This window comes from Ascaphus truei, chromosome 6, assembly GCF_040206685.1.
Source record: "Ascaphus truei isolate aAscTru1 chromosome 6, aAscTru1.hap1, whole genome shotgun sequence".
NCBI classification, from domain to species: Eukaryota; Metazoa; Chordata; class Amphibia; order Anura; family Ascaphidae; genus Ascaphus; species Ascaphus truei.
The window spans coordinates 135,622,555-135,643,133 of NC_134488.1; the positions used below are offsets into that span (position 1 = coordinate 135,622,555).

The 20,579-nt window shown below is 54.0% G+C and overlaps 1 protein-coding gene across 4 annotated transcripts in view; it reads left to right on the forward strand.

Moving 5' to 3' along the window:
* The first annotated feature begins 114 nt into the window (after positions 1 to 114).
* Positions 115 to 20,579, forward strand: part of LOC142497953 (uncharacterized) — a 153,275-nt gene continuing 132,810 nt past the window's right edge. For all 4 annotated transcript variants that reach the window (XR_012802358.1, XR_012802359.1, XM_075606425.1 and 1 more), the window contains exon 1: positions 115 to 387. Coding sequence is in view for 2 of the 4 variants with exons in the window: in XM_075606425.1 (XP_075462540.1) it covers positions 366 to 387 (22 nt within the window). In the remaining 2 variants the exon portion in view is untranslated. The remainder of the gene's footprint in view (positions 388 to 20,579) is intronic.

Here is a 20,579-nt window from a genome sequence, read left to right on the forward strand (position 1 = left end):
GCCCCCCGTGCTCCACTCCACTCCCCCTTGCTCCACTCACCTCCCCTCGTGCTCCACTCACCTCCCCCATGCTCCACTCACCTCCCCCCCTCCCCCCGTGCTCCACTCCCCCCCCCCCGTGCTCCACTCCACTCCCCCTTGCTCCACTCACCTCCCTCGTGCTCCACTCACCTCCCTCGTGCTCCACTCACCTCCCCCGTGCTCCATTCACCTCCCTGTGCTCCATTCACCTCCCCCGTGCTCCATTCACCTCCCCCCCGGTGGCCGGACAGGCAGTGGGCAGGCACCTAAGTCGCAGTGCCACGCGGCACTTAAGATGGCGGCGCCCGGAAGGACCCCCCTTCCTCCCTCGCGGAGTAACTAAGATGGCGGCGGCTGGAACGAGAGGTGACATGTGTGTGTGTGTGTGTCACTGTGTGTGTGTGTGTGTGTGTGTGTGTGACACTGTGTGTGTGTGTGTCACTGTGTGTGTCACTGTGTGTGTCACTGTGTGTGTCACTGTGTGTGTGTCTGTGTGTGTGTGTGTGTGTCACTGTGTGTGGGACACTGTGTGTGTGTGGGACACTGTGTGTGTGTGTGTGTCACTGTCTGTGTGTCAGACACTGTAGGGTGGGGACCGGAGCTACGCATGGGGGGGGGTCAGGAGCGGAGAGAGAGGGGGGAGCAAAGAAACATACAGGGGGAGTGGAGAGGAGGCACCCGCAAATTTTAACCAACCCACCCCCCCTCCTATCCACTGACCCCCCCCCCTCCTGTCCACATGTCACCCCCCCCTCCTGTCCACTGTCACCCCCCTCCGGTCCACTGTCACCCCCCCTCCGGTCCACTGTCACCCCCCCCCTCCGGTCCACTGTCACCCCCCCATCTGTCCACTGTCACCCCCCCCCCCTCCTGTCCACTGTCACCCCCCCCTCCTGTCCACTGTCACCCCCCCCCTCCTGTCCACTGTCACCCCCCACCTCCTGTCCACTGTCCCCCCGTCCCACCCCCCTCCTGTCCACTGTCACCCCCCTCCTGTCCACTGTCCCCCGTCCCACCCCCCTCCTGTCCACTGTCCCACCCCCTCCTGTCCACTGTCCCACCCCCTCCTGTCCACTGTCCCAACCCCCCTCCTCCCACCTGTCGTCCCACTCCTGTCCACTGTCCCCTGTCCCCCCCCCTCCTGTCCACTGTCCCGTCCCACTCCTCTCCACTGTCCCGTCCCCCTCCGGTCCACTGTCACCCCCATATGTCCACTGTCACCCCCCCCTCCTGTCCACTGTCACCCCCCCTCCTGTCCACTGTCACCCCCCCCCTCCTGTCCACTGTCACCCCCACCTCCTGTCCACTGTCCCCCGTCCCACCCCCTCCTGTCCACTGTCACCACCCCTCCTGTCCACTGTCCCCCGTCCACTCCCCCTCCTTCCACTCCCCTCCTGTCCACTGTCCCACCCCTCCTGTCCACTGTCGTCCCATCCTGTCCACTGTCCCGTCCCCCTCCTGTCCACTGTCCCGTCCCACTCCTGTCCACTGTCCCGTCCCCTCCTGTCCACTGTCCCCGTCCCCTCCTGTCCACTGTCCCTGTCCACTGTCCCTGTCCCCTCCTGTCCACTGTCCCGCCCCCTCCTGTCCACTGTCCCGTCCCCTCCTGTCCACTGTCCCACCCCCCTCCTGTCCACTGTCGTCCCCCTCCTGTCCACTGTCCCGTCCCCCTCCTGTCCACTGTCCCGTCCCCCTCCTGTCCACTGTCCCCATCCCCTCCTGTCCACTGTCCCCATCTCCCTCCTGTCCACTGTCCCCGTCCCCCTCCTGTCCACTGTCCCTGTCCACTGTCCCTGTCCCCTCCTGTCCACTGTCCCGCCCCCTCCTGTCCACTGTCCCGTCCCCTCCTGTCCACTGTCCCACCCCCTCCTGTCCACTGTCGTCCCCTCCTGTCCACTGTCCCGTCCCCCTCCTGTCCACTGTCCCGTCCCCCTCCTGTCCACTGTCCCCATCCCCTCCTGTCCACTGTCCCCATCCCCTCCTGTCCACTGTCCCGTCCCCTCCTGTTCACTGTCCCATCCCCTTCCTGTCCACTGTCTCCCCCCCTCCGGTCCACTGTCTCCCCCCCCCCCTACTGGTCCACTGTCTCCCCCCCCTCCTGTCCACTGTCTCCCCCCCCTCCTGTCCACTGTCTCCCCCCCCCTCCTGTCCACTGTCTCCCCCCTCCTGTCCACTGTCTCCCCCCGCTCCTGTCCACTGTCTCCCCCCCCCCTCCTGTCCACTGTCTCCCCCCCTCCTGTCCACTGTCTCCCCCCTCCTGTCCACTGCCCCCCCCTCCTGTCCACTGTCCCCCCTCTCCTATACACTGCCCCCCCTCCTGTCCACTGTCCCCCTATCCTGTCCACTGTCCCCCCCCTCCCCTCCTCCTGTCCTCTGTCCCCCCCCACCCTCCTCCTGTCCACTGTCCCCCACCCTCCCTCTCCCCCCCCCCTTTCCTCCCCCTTTTCCCCCCCTCTGCCCCCCCCCTTTCCTAGCGGGAAATTTAACTCACGGGCAACGCCGGGTCTCTCAGCTAGTATATATATATATATACTAGCTGAGAGACCCGGCGTTGCCCGGGATGTAAATGCGTAATAGGTAGTATTATTTATAAATTGTGGAACAATAGGTGACTGTTTGTTGAAAAGGTTGGATAATAATATTGAAAAGAAAGATGGAAGAAAATGTAATACGATGTTGTATAAAAATGGTTTATTGTAACCACACCACAGTACAATGTATATTTTGGTGCCATAAGTGATGTAAAAATGTGAGGCGTGTGTCCTGCTAGGGTGTGAGGCGGCAGGTGGAGCGTGGGTTGTGAGTGCTGTCTGCGAGTGGGGGTCCTGCATGGTGTGAGGCGGCGTGTGGTACGTGGGTTGTGAGTGCTGTCTGAGTGTGGGTCCTGCTAGGGTGTGAGGCGGCGGGTGGCGCGTGGGTTGTGAGTGCTGTCTGCGAGTGGGTGTCCTGCTAGGGTGTGAGGCGGTGGGTGGCGCGTGGGTTGTGAGTGCTGTCTGTGAGTGGGGGTCCTGCTAGGGTGTGAGGCGGCGGGTGGCGCGTGGGTTGTGAGTGCTGTCTGCGAGTGGGTGTCCTGCTAGGGTGTGAGGCGGCGGGTGGCGCGTGGGTTGTGAGTGCTGTCTGTGAGTGGGGGTCCTGCTAGGGTGTGAGGCGGCGGGTGGCGCGTGGGTTGTGAGTGCTGTGTGTGAGTGGGGGTCCTGTTAGGGTGTGAGGCGGTGGGTCAGTGATGTCGGTGCGTAGGGGCGGGAGGCAGCAGGTGTGTGTGGCGGCAGGTATGTGTCGAGTGTGGCGGGTGTCTGTTGAGTGCATGCAGCGGCTGTGAGGCGGTGGGTGAAAGGCAGAGGCGGCCGGAGTAAGGGCGGGTGAAAGGCAGAGGCGGGGGTGGGGAGGCGGTAAGGCGGGCAGGAAGGCGAAGGGCGGCGGGAAGGGGAGGAGGGGGTGGAGGAGGGGAGCAAGGGGTGGAGGAGGGGGGCAAGGGGTGGAGGAGGGGGGAAGGGTTAGAGGAGGGGGGGGGAAGGGTTAGAGGAGGGGGGGGGGAAGGGTTAGAGGAGGGGGGGGGGAAGGGTTAGAGGAGGGGGGGAAGGGTTAGAGGAGGGGGGGAAGGGTTAGAGGAGGGGGGGAAGGGTTAGAGGAGGGGGGGAAGGGGTGGAAGTGTGGGAGGGGAAGGGAGGGGAAAGGGGTGGAGGGGAGGGGGGTGGATGGGAGGGGAGCGGAGAGATTGGGAAGGGGGGGAGGTGGTGGGGAGGGGGGAGGTGGTGGAAAGCGGTGGGAAGGGGGAGGGAAGGGGGAGGGGGTGGGAAGGAGGGGGGGCGGTGGGAAGGAGGGCGGGCGGTGGGAAGGGGGGGGTGGCGGTGGGAGGGGGGGTGGGAAGGGTGGGGAGGCGGTGGGAAGGGGGTGGGAAGTGTGGGGAGGCGGTGGGAAGGGGGTGGGAAGGGTGGGAGGCGGTGGGAAGGGGGGGAGCGGGGGGGGTGGGGGAGGGGGTGGGAAGGGGGGGGAGGCGGTGGGAAAGGGGGTGGGAAGGGGGGGGAGGCGGTGGGAAGGGGGTGGGAAGGGGGGGGAGGCGGTGGGAAGGGGGGGGAAGGGGGTGGAAGGGGGGGGGGAGGCGGTGGGAAGGGAGGGAGGCGGTGGGAAGGGGGGGGGGGAGGCGGTGGGAAGGGGGGGGGAGGCGGTGGGAAGGGGGGGGGAGGCGGTGGGAAGGGGGGGGGAGGCGGTGGGAAGGGGGGGGAGGCGGTGGGAAGGGGGGGGGAGGCGGTGGGAAGGGGGGGGAGGCGGTGGAAGGGGGGGGAGGCGGTGGGAAGGGGGGGAGGCGGTGGGAAGGGGGGGAGGGGGGGGAGGCGGTGGGAAGGGGGGGGAGGGGGGGGAGGCGGTGGGAAGGGGGGGAGGGGGGGGAGGCGGTGGGAAGGGGGGAGGGGGGGAGGCGGTGGGAAGGGGGGGGTGGGAAGGGGGGGGGGATGTGGACAGGAGGGGGGGGCAGTGGACAGGAGGGGGGGGCAGTGGACAGGAGGGGGGGGGCAGTGGACAGGAGGGGGGGGGCAGTGGACAGGAGGGGGGGGCAGTGGACAGGAGGGGAGGGCAGTGGACAGGAGGGGGGGGCAGTGGACAGGAGGGGGGGCAGTGGACAGGGGGGGCAGTGGACAGGAGGGGGGGGCAGTGGACAGTGGACAGGAGGGAGGACAGTGGACAGGAGGGGGGGGGCAGTGGACAGGAGGGGGAGCAGTGGACAGGAGAGGGGGGGGCAGTGGACAGGAGAGGGGGGGACAGTGGACAGGAGAGGGGGGGCAGTGGACAGGAGAGGGGGGGCAGTGGACAGGAGAGGGGGGGCAGTGGACAGGAGAGGGGGGGGCAGTGGACAGGAGAGGGGGGGCAGTGGACAGGAGAGCGGGGGCAGTGGACAGGAGAGGGGGGCAGTGGACAGGAGAGGGGGGGCAGTGGACAGGAGAGGGGGGCAGTGGACAGGAGAGGGGGGGCAGTGGACAGAAGAGGGGGGCAGTGGACAGGAGAGGGGGGGCAGTGGACAGGAGGGGGGGGCAGTGGACAGGAGGGGGGGGGCTGTGGACAGGAGGGGGGGGCTGTGGACAGGAGGGGGGGCTGTGGACAGGAGGGGGGGGCTGTGGACAGGAGGGGGGGGCTGTGGACAGGAGGGGGGGCTGTGGACAGGAGGGGGGGCAGTGGACAGGAGGGGGGGCAGTGGACAGGAGGGGGGGCAGTGGACAGGAGGAGGGGCAGTGACACACATACACACACACACACACACACACACACCCGTGATGCGCCCTTTCTCAGTTTCGTGCGGCGCCACAGGTGGGGGGGAGGTGGGGGAGCGACACCTACCTGTACTTCCGGCCGCCGCCATCTTCTTACTCGGCGCCGCGAGGGAGGAAGGGGGTCCGCCATCTTACGCGCCGCGTGGCAGCCTGTTCCCCGCCGGGGACGGAGTGGAGCGGGAGGGAGGTGAGTGGAGCGGGAGGGAATGGAGCGCGAGGGAATGGAGCGGGAGGGACGTGAGTGGAGCGGGGAGGGAGTGGAGCGGGAGGGAATGGAGCGGGAGGGAGTGGTGTGTAGCGGGAGGGAGTGGTGTGTAGCGGGAGGGAGGTGAGTGGAAGGGAGGTGAGTGCGGGAGTGGAGCGGGAGGGAGTGGTGTGTAGCGGGAGGGAGTGGAGTGTAGAGGGAGTGGAGCGGGAGGTGAGTGCGGGAGGTAAGAGCGGGAGGGAGGTGAGTGCGGGAGTGGAGCGGCTTCCGGGCGCGTCTTAGGTGGGCGCGTGTCCCCCCGCCGGGGAGGGAGTGGAGGGGGAGGGAGGTGAGCACCGGGGAGGGGGGGAGGTGAGTGTGATGGGGGGGGGGAGAGGACAGAGATATATATGTGTGTGTGTGTTTTTTTTTTTTTTTGGACCTTTGGCCCGTCACTCCGCCTCAGGCCAATGAGAGGTGTGGGGGGCGGGCCAAGGGGGTGGTGTGAGTGTGTGAGCCCAATGAGAGGTGTGGGGGGTGGGCCAAGGGGGTGGTGTGAGTGTGTGAGTCCAATGAGAGGTGTGCGGGGGCGGGCGGGCCAAGGGACCAATGAGATTGCCGCTAGGGACGCAGACATACAGTGCTTTCACAAATATATAGTAGATTATACAGACAGTGAAATTGTTAGGAAAACATATTTTATTGTAAGGAACAGCTGAGTTTCAGTGGTAGGTGTTGTCATACAGTGTGTGAGGTAGCGGGAGTGACATTGGTGGCATGCTGTTTGACTGTAGTCCGCGGCGTCGCGGTCCGGTTGCGGAGGGAGATGTGTGAGGTGCAGGAGATGTCAGGCGTGCTGGTTGTTCCGCGGGAGGTAGTGTGTGTGAGGTAGCGGGATAGCGGGAGTGACATCGGTGGCATGGTGTGTGGTGTGTGTGAGAGCATGTGTGTGTGTTGCTGGTGTGTGATGGCGTGTGTGTATGAGGCATGTTGTGTGTGTGACGTGTGTGAGTGCGTGTTGTTGGTCATACACATGTTAAAAATGGCATGTTTTTGAGTGTAGTGTGTGGCATAGAATGACAGGATGTTTGCGTGTGTGTGTGTGTGTGTGTATGAGGGGGTTTTGTGTGGGTGAGTGTTGTGTACATTATACAGACAGTAAAATAGTTAGGAAAACAAATTTTATTTCAACGAACATCTGATTTCCAGTGGTAGGTGTTGTCATACACTGTGTGAGGTAGCGGGATAGGGGAGGAACATTGGTGGCATGGTGTGTGAGTGTAGGCCGCGGCCTCGCGGTCCGGTTGCGGTAGGGAGCTGTGTGAGGTGCAGGAGATGAGGCGTGCTGTGCGGTCCGCGGGAGCTACACTGTGTGAGGTAGCGGGATAGGGGGAGGACATCGTTGCCATGGTGTGTGAGTGTAGGCCGCGGCCTCGCGGTCCGGTTGCGGTAGGGAGCTGTGTGAGGTGCAGGAGATGTGGCGTGCTGTGCGGTCCGCGGGAGCTACACTGTGTGAGGTAGCGGGATAGGGGGAGGGACATCGTTGCCATGGTGTGTGAGTGTAGGCCGCGGCCTCGCGGTCCGGTTGCGGTAGGGAGATGTGTGAGGTGCAGGAGATGTGAGGCGTGCTGTGCGGTCCGCGGGAGCTACACTGTGTGAGGTAGCGGGATAGGGGGAGGGACATTGGTGGCATGGTGTAGCGGGGTAGGGGGCCTCGCGGTCCGGTTGCGGTAGGGAGATGTGTGAGGTGCAGGAGATGTGAGGCGTGCTGTGCGGTTCGCGGGAGCTACACTGTGTGAGCTAGCGGGATAGGGGGAGGGACATTGGTGGCATGGTGTAGCGGGGTAGGGGGCTCGCGGTCTGGTTGCGGTAGGGAGCTGTGTGAGGTGCAGGAGATGAGGCGTGCTGTGCGGTTCGCGGGAGCTACACTGTGTGAGGTAGCGGGATAGGGGGAGGGACATTGGTGGCATGGTGTAGCGGGGTAGGGGGCCTCGCGGTCCGGTTGCGGAGGGAGATGTGTCAGGTGCAGGAGATGTGAGGCGTGCTGTGCGGTCCGCGGGAGCTACACTGTGTGAGGTAGCGGGATAGGGGGAGGGACATTGGTGGCATGGTGTAGCGGGGTAGGGGGCTTCGCGGTCCGGTTGCGGTAGGGAGCTGTGTGAGGTGCAGGAGATGTGGCGTGCTGTGCGGTTCGCGGGAGCTACACTGTGTGAGGTAGCGGGATAGGGGGAGGGACATCGTTGCCATGGTGTGTGAGTGGAGGCCGCGGCCTCGCGGTCCGGTTGCGGGAGGGAGATGTGTGGCGTGGAGGGGAGGGGGGGTTTGAAGAGGCAGTCTGCAGTGTTTGGTGTTGTGTGAATGTGTGTGTGTGCTGTGTTTGTGCGTTGTGTGTAGATTCTGTACCTCAGTGGTTCCCAAACTTTTTCGGTTCAAGGCTCCCCAAGGCAATCAGAATTTTTTCAAGGCTCCCCAAGGCGATCAGGATTTTTACGCGGCGCCCAAAGTAAAAACAAAGGTGTATATACATACCTAACAGTTGCAGTGCGCAGTTGGTGTCTCTCTCACACACTCTCACTCTCTCTGACCTCACTCTCTCTCTCTGACCTCACTCTCTCTGACCTCACTCTCTCTCTGACCTCACTCTCTCTCTCTCTGACCTCACTCTCTCTCTCTCTGACCTCACTCTCTCTCTCACTCTCTCTCTCTCAGACCTCTCTCTCTCTCTGACCTCACACTCTCTCTGACCTCACACTCTCTCTGACCTCCCTCACTCTCTCTCTGACCTCACTCTCTCTCTGACCTCACTCTCTCTCTGACCTCACTCTCTCTCTGACCTCACTCTCTCTCTGACCTCACTCTCTCTCTGACCTCACTCTCTCTCTCTGACCTCACTCTCTCTCTCTGACCTCACTCTCTCTCTCTGACCTCACTCTCTCTCTCTGACCTCACTCTCTCTCTCTGACCTCTCTCTCTCTCTGACCTCACTCTCTCTCTGACCTCTCTCTCTCTCTGACCTCACTCTCTCTCTCTCTGACCTCACTCTCTCTCTCTCTGACCTCACTCTCTCTCTCTGACATCACTCTCTCACCTCACTCTCTCTCTCAGTCTCCCGGTGCTGCTCCTCCAGCGTGCGCGCCGGGCCTCCCTCTCTCAGCGTCGCTGAGCCGGGCTGAACAGATGCACAAAGCCCCTGCATCTGTAATCAGCGCTGCTATAGTTCCTCTGGCCTGGGACATAGTAAGCGCTTAGGTGCTGCTGCTCGCTCTTGCTTGCTGCCGCTCGCTCTACCAGGAGCTTTTCGCTGTCCTGGCAGAGGAGACAGCAAGCGCGCTTGGTAGGCGGGTATCACTGTGTGTGTTTGTCACTTGGTAGCTGTGTGTGTGTGTGTGTGTGTGTGTGTGTGTGTGTGTGTGTGTGTGTGTGTGTGTGTGTGTGTGTGTGTGTGTGTGTGTGTGTGTGTGTGTGTGTGTGTGTGTGTGTGTATTATATAATATTTAAAAATGAAAAAAAAAAAGACATGTGAGAATAAATTATTTATTAACATTGTGCAACTTTGATAAATATATTCACACGCACACACCACACACACATCACACACATCCATATACACCACACATACATATATACACACACACATATACATACATATATATATATATATATATATATCACACATATATACATATATATATATATTGTGACAGAAACCAGGGGATGGTAATAAATTCCGTATATAGGGCTCCCAGGATACTAGACAGTTTCTATCCTGTTTGGCCTGGGAGTGCAGCCTTATAATACATACACTCCATCCCACAGTTTGGCAAGTGCTGGAACTGAGGGATGAGAGATCCAGACCAGAGTTTGTCTGCTGCCTGATTTCTGTCACCTGTCATGCTAATTAGGAATCAGGTATGAAAGACTGATTTCCTGTTTGCTCTGGTCTCCCCACAAGAGCCAGGAGGCTGGAAGGCTGCTGAACTACAGAGGGGAGAAGCCTCTTCCCCAAACAGGTTCAATCTTTCTGTTCATTTGTGTAAGACTGCAAAAGTACCGTGTTTTGATGTTGGAAGTGGAAAAGCCACTTCCAACCCTGAGTCAGGGATATCTAAGTTAAGTTATCGCTCAGGTGAGCAGCTTTTGTTTTGATCTGTTTTCTGTTGTATGCACTGTGGCAGTCTCATGGCCTGGGACTGAATAAACCAGGCATAGCCTGTTTAAAGGAACAGTACGTGACGCCTCATCATTTAACCTACCCTAAAAGACCGTGTTCTAAACAGTCCCGGACAAACGACGGAGCCCCGGAGTAAGCCGTTTGTCACATATGGTGGAGAATGCGGGCAGAGCACTAGGGGGTCTGCGGGTTGAAGAACTTTGAAAAAAAAAAAAAAAAAGTTTTTTTCATCCTCTGCAAACAAGATGGAAGACGTGGTGGGTGCGCTGGTACGCAATGTCGCTGCCCAGAAAGACGCGAATGAAACCCAGCAACAGCTGTTAATAGCCCAGCAAGAAACTAATGCAAACCAGCAGCAGACGAATGCAGCCCATCAACAGCTGCTAATAGCCCAGCAAGAGATTAATGCCAACCAGCAACAGGCGAATGCCAACCAGCAACAGGCGAATGCAAACCAGCAACAGACGAATGAAGCCCTGCAAAACGCGAATGCAAACCAGCAAGAGACAAACCGCTTGCTGAGAGAGGAGCAACAGCGGTTCGCTCAGGGCTTACAGCAGGAACTCGAGATCCTGAGGGGGACTATCAGTAACCTTCCACTGGCAGCGGCAGCCCCAGTTCCGAAAATGACCAGGGCAAGCCACTACCTTCAGAAGATGGGACCCTCGGATGATGTGGAAGCCTATCTTCTCACGTTTGAACGCACGGCACAGAGAGAGGGATGGCCAGAAGCTGAGTGGGCTGGTCTAATCGCACCCTTCCTAAGCGGCGAACCCCAGAAGGCTTACTTTGATCTAGAGCCAGCCGAAGCTAACGTCTATGCAAAATTGAAGTTCGAGATCCTCGCCCGCCTCGGCGTAACCACGGCTGTTCGCGCCCAAAGGTTTCACGCATGGTCCTTCACGATGGATAAAGCCACCCGAAGCCAGATGTATGACCTCATCCACCTCGCCCGGAAGTGGCTACAACCCGAGATCAACTCAGCCAGCCACATCGTGGAACGGTTGGTCATGGACCAGTTCTTGAGGAAACTTCCCTCTGCCTTACGCCGTTGGGTCAGTCGGAGTGACCCCCACAATGCGGATGAGCTTGTGGCCCTCGTAGAAAGGTACAATGCAGCAGAAGAGCACCCGCAACCCACAGTCGTGGAGCAACCCCACTACCCGAGGTTCCAGGACTCTTCCAGAGACGGTAAAAGGGTACCGGGGTTAAGGGGCGCTGAAGAGCGGCGACCACCTTCACGCAGCACCAGCAACAGTGGTTCGCACACTAAGGGCAATAGCCAACATGGGGAGCCGGGAAAAGGCTCTTAGTGGGACACAGACTATGTACCTAAATGTGTAAATTGTCATGAGAGGGGCCACACAGCAAAAATCTGCCCACTAAATTATGAGCCCATGCAATGCAACAGCGTGGAACCTTATTCGCTGTTGTCCCAATGTATGGGCCCTAGCCCAGAGGACCCCTTGAATAACCATCTGTGGGCATTTGTAAAGGTTAATGGTAAGAGGGTTCGGGCACTTCTTGACTCTGGGAGCATGGTCACACTAGTGTCCGAATACCTCTTGCCCATTAAGAAGAAACAGGGAAACAGTTCACAAAGAGTGGCAATTTGTTGTATACATGGGGATAATCATGAATATTCCACTGTTGATGTTTTTTTTGAAACAGAGTTTGGTTCTTTAGATTTCAAGGTGGGTATTGTACCCAAACTGGCACATGATGTGTTAATAGGGACCGACTTTCCCCATTTTCTAAAAATGTGGTCCCCCGCTCAGAATAGCGCCCAGAGTTCAATAGCGGACCATAACAAAGTATTAGAAGAAACAAATCCTTTCCCTTTTTCAGAAATGGAGGTTGACGAGGGCCCAAATAAGAAGGGGGAAAAGGAGGAGTGCTGTAAAATTCCCTTCCCCATCACTACTTTGGTAGGGAATACCCCAAATCAAGATGTTGAGCAGACACTTACCACCCCAGAACCGGATAAGACCCTCGCTGACCTAGAGGTCAGTCCTGGGAGTTTTAAGAAGGCCCAGTGGGAGGACCCCACATTAGCGGTAGCAAGGGGAAATATACGGGACCAGAATAGTACTCCTGGCCAACCAGATAGGTCACTTGCTTACCCCTACTTCGAGGTAGAGAACGACCTAGTATATCGGGTTGATAAAAGGAAATCAGTTACAACTAAACAATTGTTGGTACCACGGACATTCCGTAACGTAGTATTACACCTCGCACATAGTCATCCATTGGGGGGACACCTAGGGGTGGAAAAGACAAAAGAAAAGGTTCTCCGAAGCTTCTATTGGCCTGGGGTTCTGGCAGAAATTACGAATTATTGTTCCTCATGCCCAGAATGTCAGATCACCGCCCCGTTCAAGGCGTACCGCAGCCCATTGGTACCCCTTCCCATAATAGAGGTACCATTTGACCGGATTGCTATGGATCTAGTAGGACCCCTAATAAAGTCTGCTAGGGGACATCAGCATATATTGGTAATATTAGATTATGCCACCCGATATCCGGAGGCAGTTCCCCTACGTAGCACCTCAGCTAAAAACATAGCAAAAGAGTTAGTAGTTCTGTTTTCCCGGGTCGGGATTCCTAAAGAGATTCTATCTGACCAGGGAACACCATTTATGTCCCAAGTAACGAAAGAGCTATGTAAACTCCTAAAAATCAAGCATCTCAGAACCTCAGTCTATCATCCACAAACAGATGGTTTAGTGGAAAGGTTCAATAAAACCTTAAAGAGCATGTTACGGCGGGCGGTTGATAAAGATGGGAAAAACTGGGATTGTTTGTTACCGTACCTGTTATTTGCCATTAGGGAAGTTCCCCAATCATCCACAGGCTTCTCCCCGTTTGAACTATTGTATGGCCGACACCCAAGGGGCTTACTGGATATAGCCAAAGAGACTTGGGAACACGAGGTTACCCCTTACAGAAGTGTAATAGAGCATGTTGCCCAGATGCAGGACCGCATTGCTGCAGTCCTACCCATAATGAGGGAACACATGGAGAAAGCTCAAGAAGCACAGAGGAATACATATAATAAGGGTGCTAGGGTCAGAATTTTTTCTCCAGGTGATAGGGTACTAGTTCTAGTTCCCACCGTGGAGAGTAAATTCCTTGCTAAATGGCATGGGCCATATGAGGTCTTGGAAAGAGTGGGAGAAGTAAATTATAAGGTAAGACAGCCAGGTAGGAGGAAACCTGAGCAAATTTACCATATAAACCTACTCAAGCCCTGGAAAGATAGAGAAGTCTTGTTAACCCTAGTACCCCCAGGTCCGTCAGAGAATCAAGAAACTGACCCAGAGGTTAGAATAGCTGAAACCCTGTCTGTTCATCAGAAACGAGAGGTTCAGAATTTAGTGAAAAGAAACAAAGAAATCTTCTCTATACGGCCAGGTAGAACTAGCGTAATTGAACATGACTTAGTCTCTGAACCGGGGGTCCGAGTTAACCTTAAACCGTACCGAATCCCAGAGGCCAAAAGAAAGGCTATAAGTTTAGAGGTTAAAAAAATGCTAAAACTAGGTGTAATTGAGGAATCCCAAAGTGGGTGGAACAGCCCTATAGTCTTAGTCCCAAAGCCAGATGGTACAACAAGGTTTTGTAATGACTACCGGAAACTAAACGCGGTGTCAAAATTTGATACTTATCCTATGCCCAGGGTAGATGAACTTGTAGAGAGACTGGGCAAAGCCCGATATCTCACAACCCTAGACCTAACAAAAGGGTACTGGCAGGTTCCCCTCACAGAAAGGGCAAAAGAAAAGACAGCCTTCTCAACCCCAGACGGCCTCTTTCAGTATAAGGTGTTGCCTTTTGGCTTACATGGAGCTCCCGCCACATTCCAAAGAATGATGGATAAAATTTTAAAACCACATGCTCGGTATGCTGCCGCCTACCTGGATGATGTGGTAATCCATAGTGAAGATTGGCAATCCCACCTTCCAAAGGTCCAAGCTGTGCTTGACGCAGTCCGGTCTGCTGGACTAACTGCTAACCCCGCTAAATGCACTATTGGTCTGGAGGAGGCCAAGTATCTGGGATATTCTATTGGCAGAGGTTTACTCAAACCCCAAACACTCAAAGTGGAGGCGATACAAAATTGGCCAAGGCCAGTTACAAAAAAACAAGTAAGGACCTTTTTGGGCTTAATTGGGTACTATAGAAGGTTTATTCCCAATTTTGCAACTAAGGCAACCCCACTAACTGACCTCACAAAAGCAAGAGGACCGCTAATGGTAAAGTGGTCCCCCGAAACCGAACAGGCCTTTAGAAGCCTGAAAGAAGCTCTCTGTGCCCAACCAGTGTTGGTCACACCTGACTTCTCCAAAGAGTTCGTAGTCCAAACCGACGCATCTGAGGTAGGGCTGGGGGCGGTACTCTCCCAGGAGTCTCAAGGTGAGGAGCACCCCATCCTTTATTTAAGTAGGAAACTAAATCCCCAGGAGAAAAATTACTCCATAGTAGAGAAAGAGTGTCTCGCAATAAAGTGGGCTGTAGAGACGCTCAAATACTACCTGTTGGGGAGAAAATTCCGGTTGGTCACAGATCATGCACCCCTTACCTGGATGTGTCAAAACAGGGAAAAGAATGCTAGAGTGACCAGGTGGTTCCTAAGCCTACAACCCTTTAAATTTTCTGTGGAACACAGGTCAGGGCACAAACATGGCAATGCTGACGGGTTGTCAAGGATGCACTCCCTAATATCCATGGTCGCTCATCCCTCGAGGTCTGAGCTGGGGGGGAGGATATGTGACAGAAACCAGGGGATGGTAATAAATTCCGTATATAGGGCTCCCAGGATACTAGACAGTTTCTATCCTGTTTGGCCTGGGAGTGCAGCCTTATAATACATACACTCCATCCCACAGTTTGGCAAGCGCTGGAACTGAGGGATGAGAGATCCAGACCAGAGTTTGTCTGCTGCCTGATTTCTGTCACCTGTCATGCTAATTAGGAATCAGGTATGAAAGACTGATTTCCTGTTTGCTCTGGTCTCCCCACAAGAGCCAGGAGGCTGGAAGGCTGCTGAACTACAGAGGGGAGAAGCCTCTTCCCCAAACAGGTTCAATCTTTCTGTTCATTTGTGTAAGACTGCAAAAGTACCATGTTTGATGTTGGAAGTGGAAAAGCCACTTCCAACCCTGAGTCAGGGATATCTAAGTTAAGTTATCGCTCAGGTGAGCAGCTTTTGTTTTGATCTGTTTTCTGTTGTATGCACTGTGGCAGTCTCAGTGCCTGGGACTGAATAAACCAGGCATAGCCTGTTTAAAGGAACAGTACGTGACGCCTCATCATTTAACCTACCCTAAAAGACCGTGTTCTAAACAGTCCCGGACAAACGACGGAGCCCCGGAGTAAGCCGTTTGTCACAATATATATATCACACATATATATATATATATTTATATATATATATGTATCTATATATACATACATACACGCACACACACACCACACATATATATACACCACACATACACATTATATATATATATATTGTGACAAACGCCCCTCTTTTGTAGTGCTGACGTCTGTCTGGGTTCTTCCCGACACAGTCTTCTAGGGTTATTTAATACAAAAACAGGATCATGCAAAGTATTAAGCTGCTTAACTCAGGCTTCTGCCTGCTTTATTTTCATCCAAGTAAGGTACTGCAGCTTTAACATGTGTAGGTTAGAGGTACTCAGATACTTTCATTCAGCAGTTCACTCATTTCATTGTTACAGTATTTCCCACACTGTTATTTCAAGTAAAAAGAAACCAAATTATATAAACAAAATCCTATCCCTTTCAGGGATCTAACTACACATAGAATCAGTCTCTCTAACAGCTGCTGGCCAACTAACCTGGTTCCCCAGCTTAAAACAATGCTCTCTCATTTAGGGTCACTTAGATACAGCACAGTCTTTTAGCAACAGCAGTAAACATTTGTTTGGTCTTATCTGTTCGTGGTGGGAACTCGGTCCCGTGTCCAGGCAAATCCTCTGGTACTGTGATACTTGGAGGGGCCGTCAACCCCGAAACTGGAAACAGGGGAGCAGCGATACCCCCAGCCTCCAGGCTCTAAGGAGAGAGAGTCAAATGCAAAACCTCTCTGCTCTAAATACCTGTGCATGTGATTAGAAGAGCAGGTGAGGGAGAACTAGAGCCATTGTAATCTGTGGTCTGGATTTTCCATCCAGCTGCCTGAGTTAATGGGAAGCTGTGGAACGGATCATTTTTAGCTATTCCTGCACTTTCTGCTCTAAAATGGGGCAGAAAGCTGCCTAACATCTTTGGACTATGTCACATATCCCCCTCCCCAGCTCACACCTACTGGGGTGAGCGGCCATGGACCTCACTGGGGTGAGCGTCCTACCTGAAATACTTGAGCTAACTGCTCAGTACAACATTAAGTATTTACATGACACGAATATGAACTTCATTATAAATTTACCAACCGAAAAGGGCATTTTTTTTTTTCCCATATTGTAAGCTACCAATATTTTTTCTCTTATACTACAGCCTTGTAATCTTAAGGGCCATCAACCCTGTATATTAATTTGTAGTTTAGCTACATTTTCAACACAGAGAACCAATATAACATTGTAATATTGACAAAATGCTTATTTGCATAGTTAAGTGTCCGTGACATAGTCCACACGTGTAATAAAAAAAATAAATCGGTCAGTTCCCCCAAACATATTTTTTTTTTTTTGACTTCCAGTCTATTGCATCCTTTGACTTTATTTCATAGCCCGCTGCAACCTGCAAATGACTGGACTGTTTCTTTAGCTTCTGATGAGACCCTTGGACCAGATTCTCCTTGGCTCCACAGTGTGGTCCAGATTGGTGAGATATGGAACTATTCAGGCGCCGTGTTAACCTTCGTTGTTTTTTCTTTTCAATCTTTGATTTCCCTTTTGTGGCCATTACCAGGCCTTTGGGTTTTGGAGACCTAGTTGCCTCTGTACAAACGTAGTCCATATTAACCATGTCATCAGGATCTGTCAACAAGTTTGTTTTTTCAGGAACTGCCACCCACTTGGCTAAAATATCTTCTGTGTTGTCCTGGGTGTGTCCACTAGTTTGATAATCTTCTGGACAACGTAAATGAAATTGAGGATCTGGATTTTTGAATTCCAGATCAGGGAGTATATTCTCAGGAGGGTGCCTATCTGTTTCTGGAATAACAGCAGCACAATCAAAGTCAATTCTTTCTCCTTCCTCTTTGTCATCAGTGAGGGCATTGAGTTTACTTTCCCTGGTCTCCTTTTGTGACCGTGTCTCTTTTAGCCTTGGAATCTCTTTCTCCAACTTCATCTTTATAGCAAATCGTAATATTGCAACAGCATTGAAGATACACGTATAGGAACGTACAGCTTGCTTGGTTAGGAGGTAGGATTGATAGCCCGACTGAACCACTTTAGCCGCTTCTCCCATGTCCGTCATCTGTTTCAGAGCGAGGTTTAACTCTGTTTCATTTTCTCTATTCTTGACCTGCAGCTGCAGGTGCTCCTTCCGGGTCTTGTCCAGCTCCAGCTGCAGCCGGGCCCCCTCATTTGCCGTGTGGTCCAGCTGCTTGTAGATATCGGCCATCTCGCTTTTATAGCGCAGTGTCAGGCAAACCACCTGACGGACGGACACCTCCTCTCTCTTGGCGCACTGTATCTCGCGCTCAGCCATCTGCTTCTGCAGCTCTTCAACCTGATCGTGCCAGACCTCCCTCAGGGTCTTCACCTCTTTCTGGTGCTTGCTCTGGGTTTGCATCAGCGCCTCCATTTTTTGGAGCTCTGCAGTTTGTGTCGCCTGGATCGCCGCTGATTCTGTATTCTGCAGTGCTTCCTGCATTTCTAACTTTTCCTGGATCAATTGCTTCTCCACTTTTTCTGCTTGGTGAAGCTTCTCATCACCTTCACTGATCTGGTCAGTCAAGTCTGAATTTTTCTGTGTCAGACTTACATTCTCTCTTTTTACAGTCTCTAAATTACTCAGGGTATTCTCATAGGTTTTCTTCAATGTACACAGCTCTGTGCTGCGAGCGTAGACCTCATGGCGTGAGAGTTCCAGCTCTGCTTTAAGCGCGCTAGCCTCTTGCCGAGAAACCCCCAACTCTGTGATGAAGTTTTGCACATCTTTCTGGGACATCTCATAGCATAGTTTCCAGTCCGTTCTTGTTTTCTTTGATTCGCTTGGCTCTCTGCCTATGATGGTAGCAGTAGCCTTTGTCATCTCTAGGCGTGTCGTCATTCCTGGGACGATTGCGCCAGGCCCTATGGGCTGTTGCTCATCTCGGCGCCTTTCTGACGCATGTCCTGACAGTGCAGGTTCAAGTGGCTCGGTCACTTCCCCTGTGACTTGAGGAACAGTTTTCTTTCTTTTTGCTTTATTAGCTCCAGAGATATCAGTGGTCCTGGGCACACACTCACTGTTATCAGCTTCCACATCTTGCTTGCACTCACAGGGCGTTGCTTGCTTTTGCAGCTGTTTGTCTTTGAAAATTTTGGGGCACACATCTTCCATGTGACCTACTTCACGACAGGTCCAGCATACTAAATTCATCTGTGGGTACGGCTCTCCTCCAGGGTCGTGATCATAGTATGGCCTGAAGGGACACTGTTTTGTATGGTTACGTACATTACACAACAAACATTTCACGTCGGCCATTTTAGAAACCCGGCAGGGACAATTTTCTAGCTGCAATTTCACTTACTTCAGCAGCTTACATACTGCACTTGCTAGCTGCAAATTCACTCACTTCAGCAAAAGGCATAAGCTTTACAAACAGCACTTGCTAGATGCAAAAAAAATTTTTTTCTCTTCAGCAAAACATTTTGGTTTTCTGTTTGGGTTCAGGGTGCTATTGCATCCACACTTCGCACATTCTCTGTGTATGCTAGAAGCACAACTGATATACACAGCGGGACAGACTTCACTCATAGCATCTGTACTTTAGTTCAGCTGGGCGGCCATTTTAACCCCCCGCATTTATTTGCAAACCCACAGACTTTTTAGTGTCTGCCCGCATTCTCCACCATATGTGACAAACGCCCCTCTTTTGTAGTGCTGACGTCTGTCTGGGTTCTTCCCGACACAGTCTTCTAGGGTTATTTAATACAAAAACAGGATCATGCAAAGTATTAAGCTGCTTAACTCAGGCTTCTGCCTGCTTTATTTTCATCCAAGTAAGGTACTGCAGCTTTAACATGTGTAGGTTAGAGGTACTCAGATACTTTCATTCAGCAGTTCACTCATTTCATTGTTACAGTATTTCCCACACTGTTATTTCAAGTAAAAAGAAACCAAATTATATAAACAAAATCCTATCCCTTTCAGGGATCTAACTACACATAGAATCAGTCTCTCTAACAGCTGCTGGCCAACTAACCTGGTTCCCCAGCTTAAAACAATGCTCTCTCATTTAGGGTCACTTAGATACAGCACAGTCTTTTAGCAACAGCAGTAAACATTTGTTTGGTCTTATCTGTTCGTGGTGGGAACTCGGTCCCGTGTCCAGGCAAATCCTCTGGTACTGTGATACTTGGAGGGGCCGTCAACCCCGAAACTGGAAACAGGGGAGCAGCGATACCCCCAGCCTCCAGGCTCTAAGGAGAGAGAGTCAAATGCAAAACCTCTCTGCTCTAAATACCTGTGCATGTGATTAGAAGAGCAGGTGAGGGAGAACTAGAGCCATTGTAATCTGTGGTCTGGATTTTCCATCCAGCTGCCTGAGTTAATGGGAAGCTGTGGAACGGATCATTTTTAGCTATTCCTGCACTTTCTGCTCTAAAATGGGGCAGAAAGCTGCCTAACATCTTTGGACTATGTCACAATATATATATATATATATACACACCACACATACATATATACACACCACACATATATACACACACACCACACATATATACACACACACACACACTGCAGCCCGTTTTTCACACACACACACACACACACACACACACACACACACACACACACACACACACACACACACACACACACACACACACACACACACACACCCTGCAGCCCGTTTTTCACACACACACACACACACACACACACACACACACACACACACACACACACACACCCTGCAGCCCGTTTTTCACACACACACACACACACACACACACACACACACACACACACACACACACACACACACACACACACAACACACACACCCTGCAGCCCGTTTTTCACACACACACACACACACACACACACACACACACACACACACACACACACACACACACACACACACACACACACACACACACACACACACACACCTTGGTGCTGTCTGGTGGCTCTGCAGTTGCAATGCCGTGCAGGCTGCAGTCCCATTGGATGGGAGCGGTCACGTGACCGCTCCTCTGCTTCCCCTCAGAGGTTTTTTTTTTTTTTTAAATGAGCTAGCAGCCCTTGTTTCCCGCTGCTGGCGGCCCTGATCGCGGCGCCCCTCTAGCCAAGCCGCGGCGCACCAGGGCGCCGCGGCGCACAGTTTGGGAAACACTGCTGTACCTGATTCGGCAGTCTGTGGTAGCAGACGTGAAGGTTTTGATAGCTGTGATGCGTGGCCCCAGAGCAGGTTGAGGATTAGAGGATTAGGTGTTGCAAAAGCAAAGAAACTCAGTGAGGGGTGGGACAGTGTGGAAGTATTAGGGCATTGGTGTTGGACGCAGGCCAATGAGAGGTGTGCGGGGGCGGGCATTGGACGCAGGCCAATGAGAGTCAGTGAGGGGTGGGACGCAGGCCAATGAGAGGTGTGCGGGGGCGGGCATTGGACGCAGGCCAATGAGAGTCAGTGAGGGGTGGGACGCAGGCCAATGAGAGGTGTGCGGGGGCGGGCATTGGACGCAGGCCAATGAGAGTCAGTGAGGGGTGGGACAGTGTGGCATTGGTGTTGGACGTAGGCCAATGAGAGGTG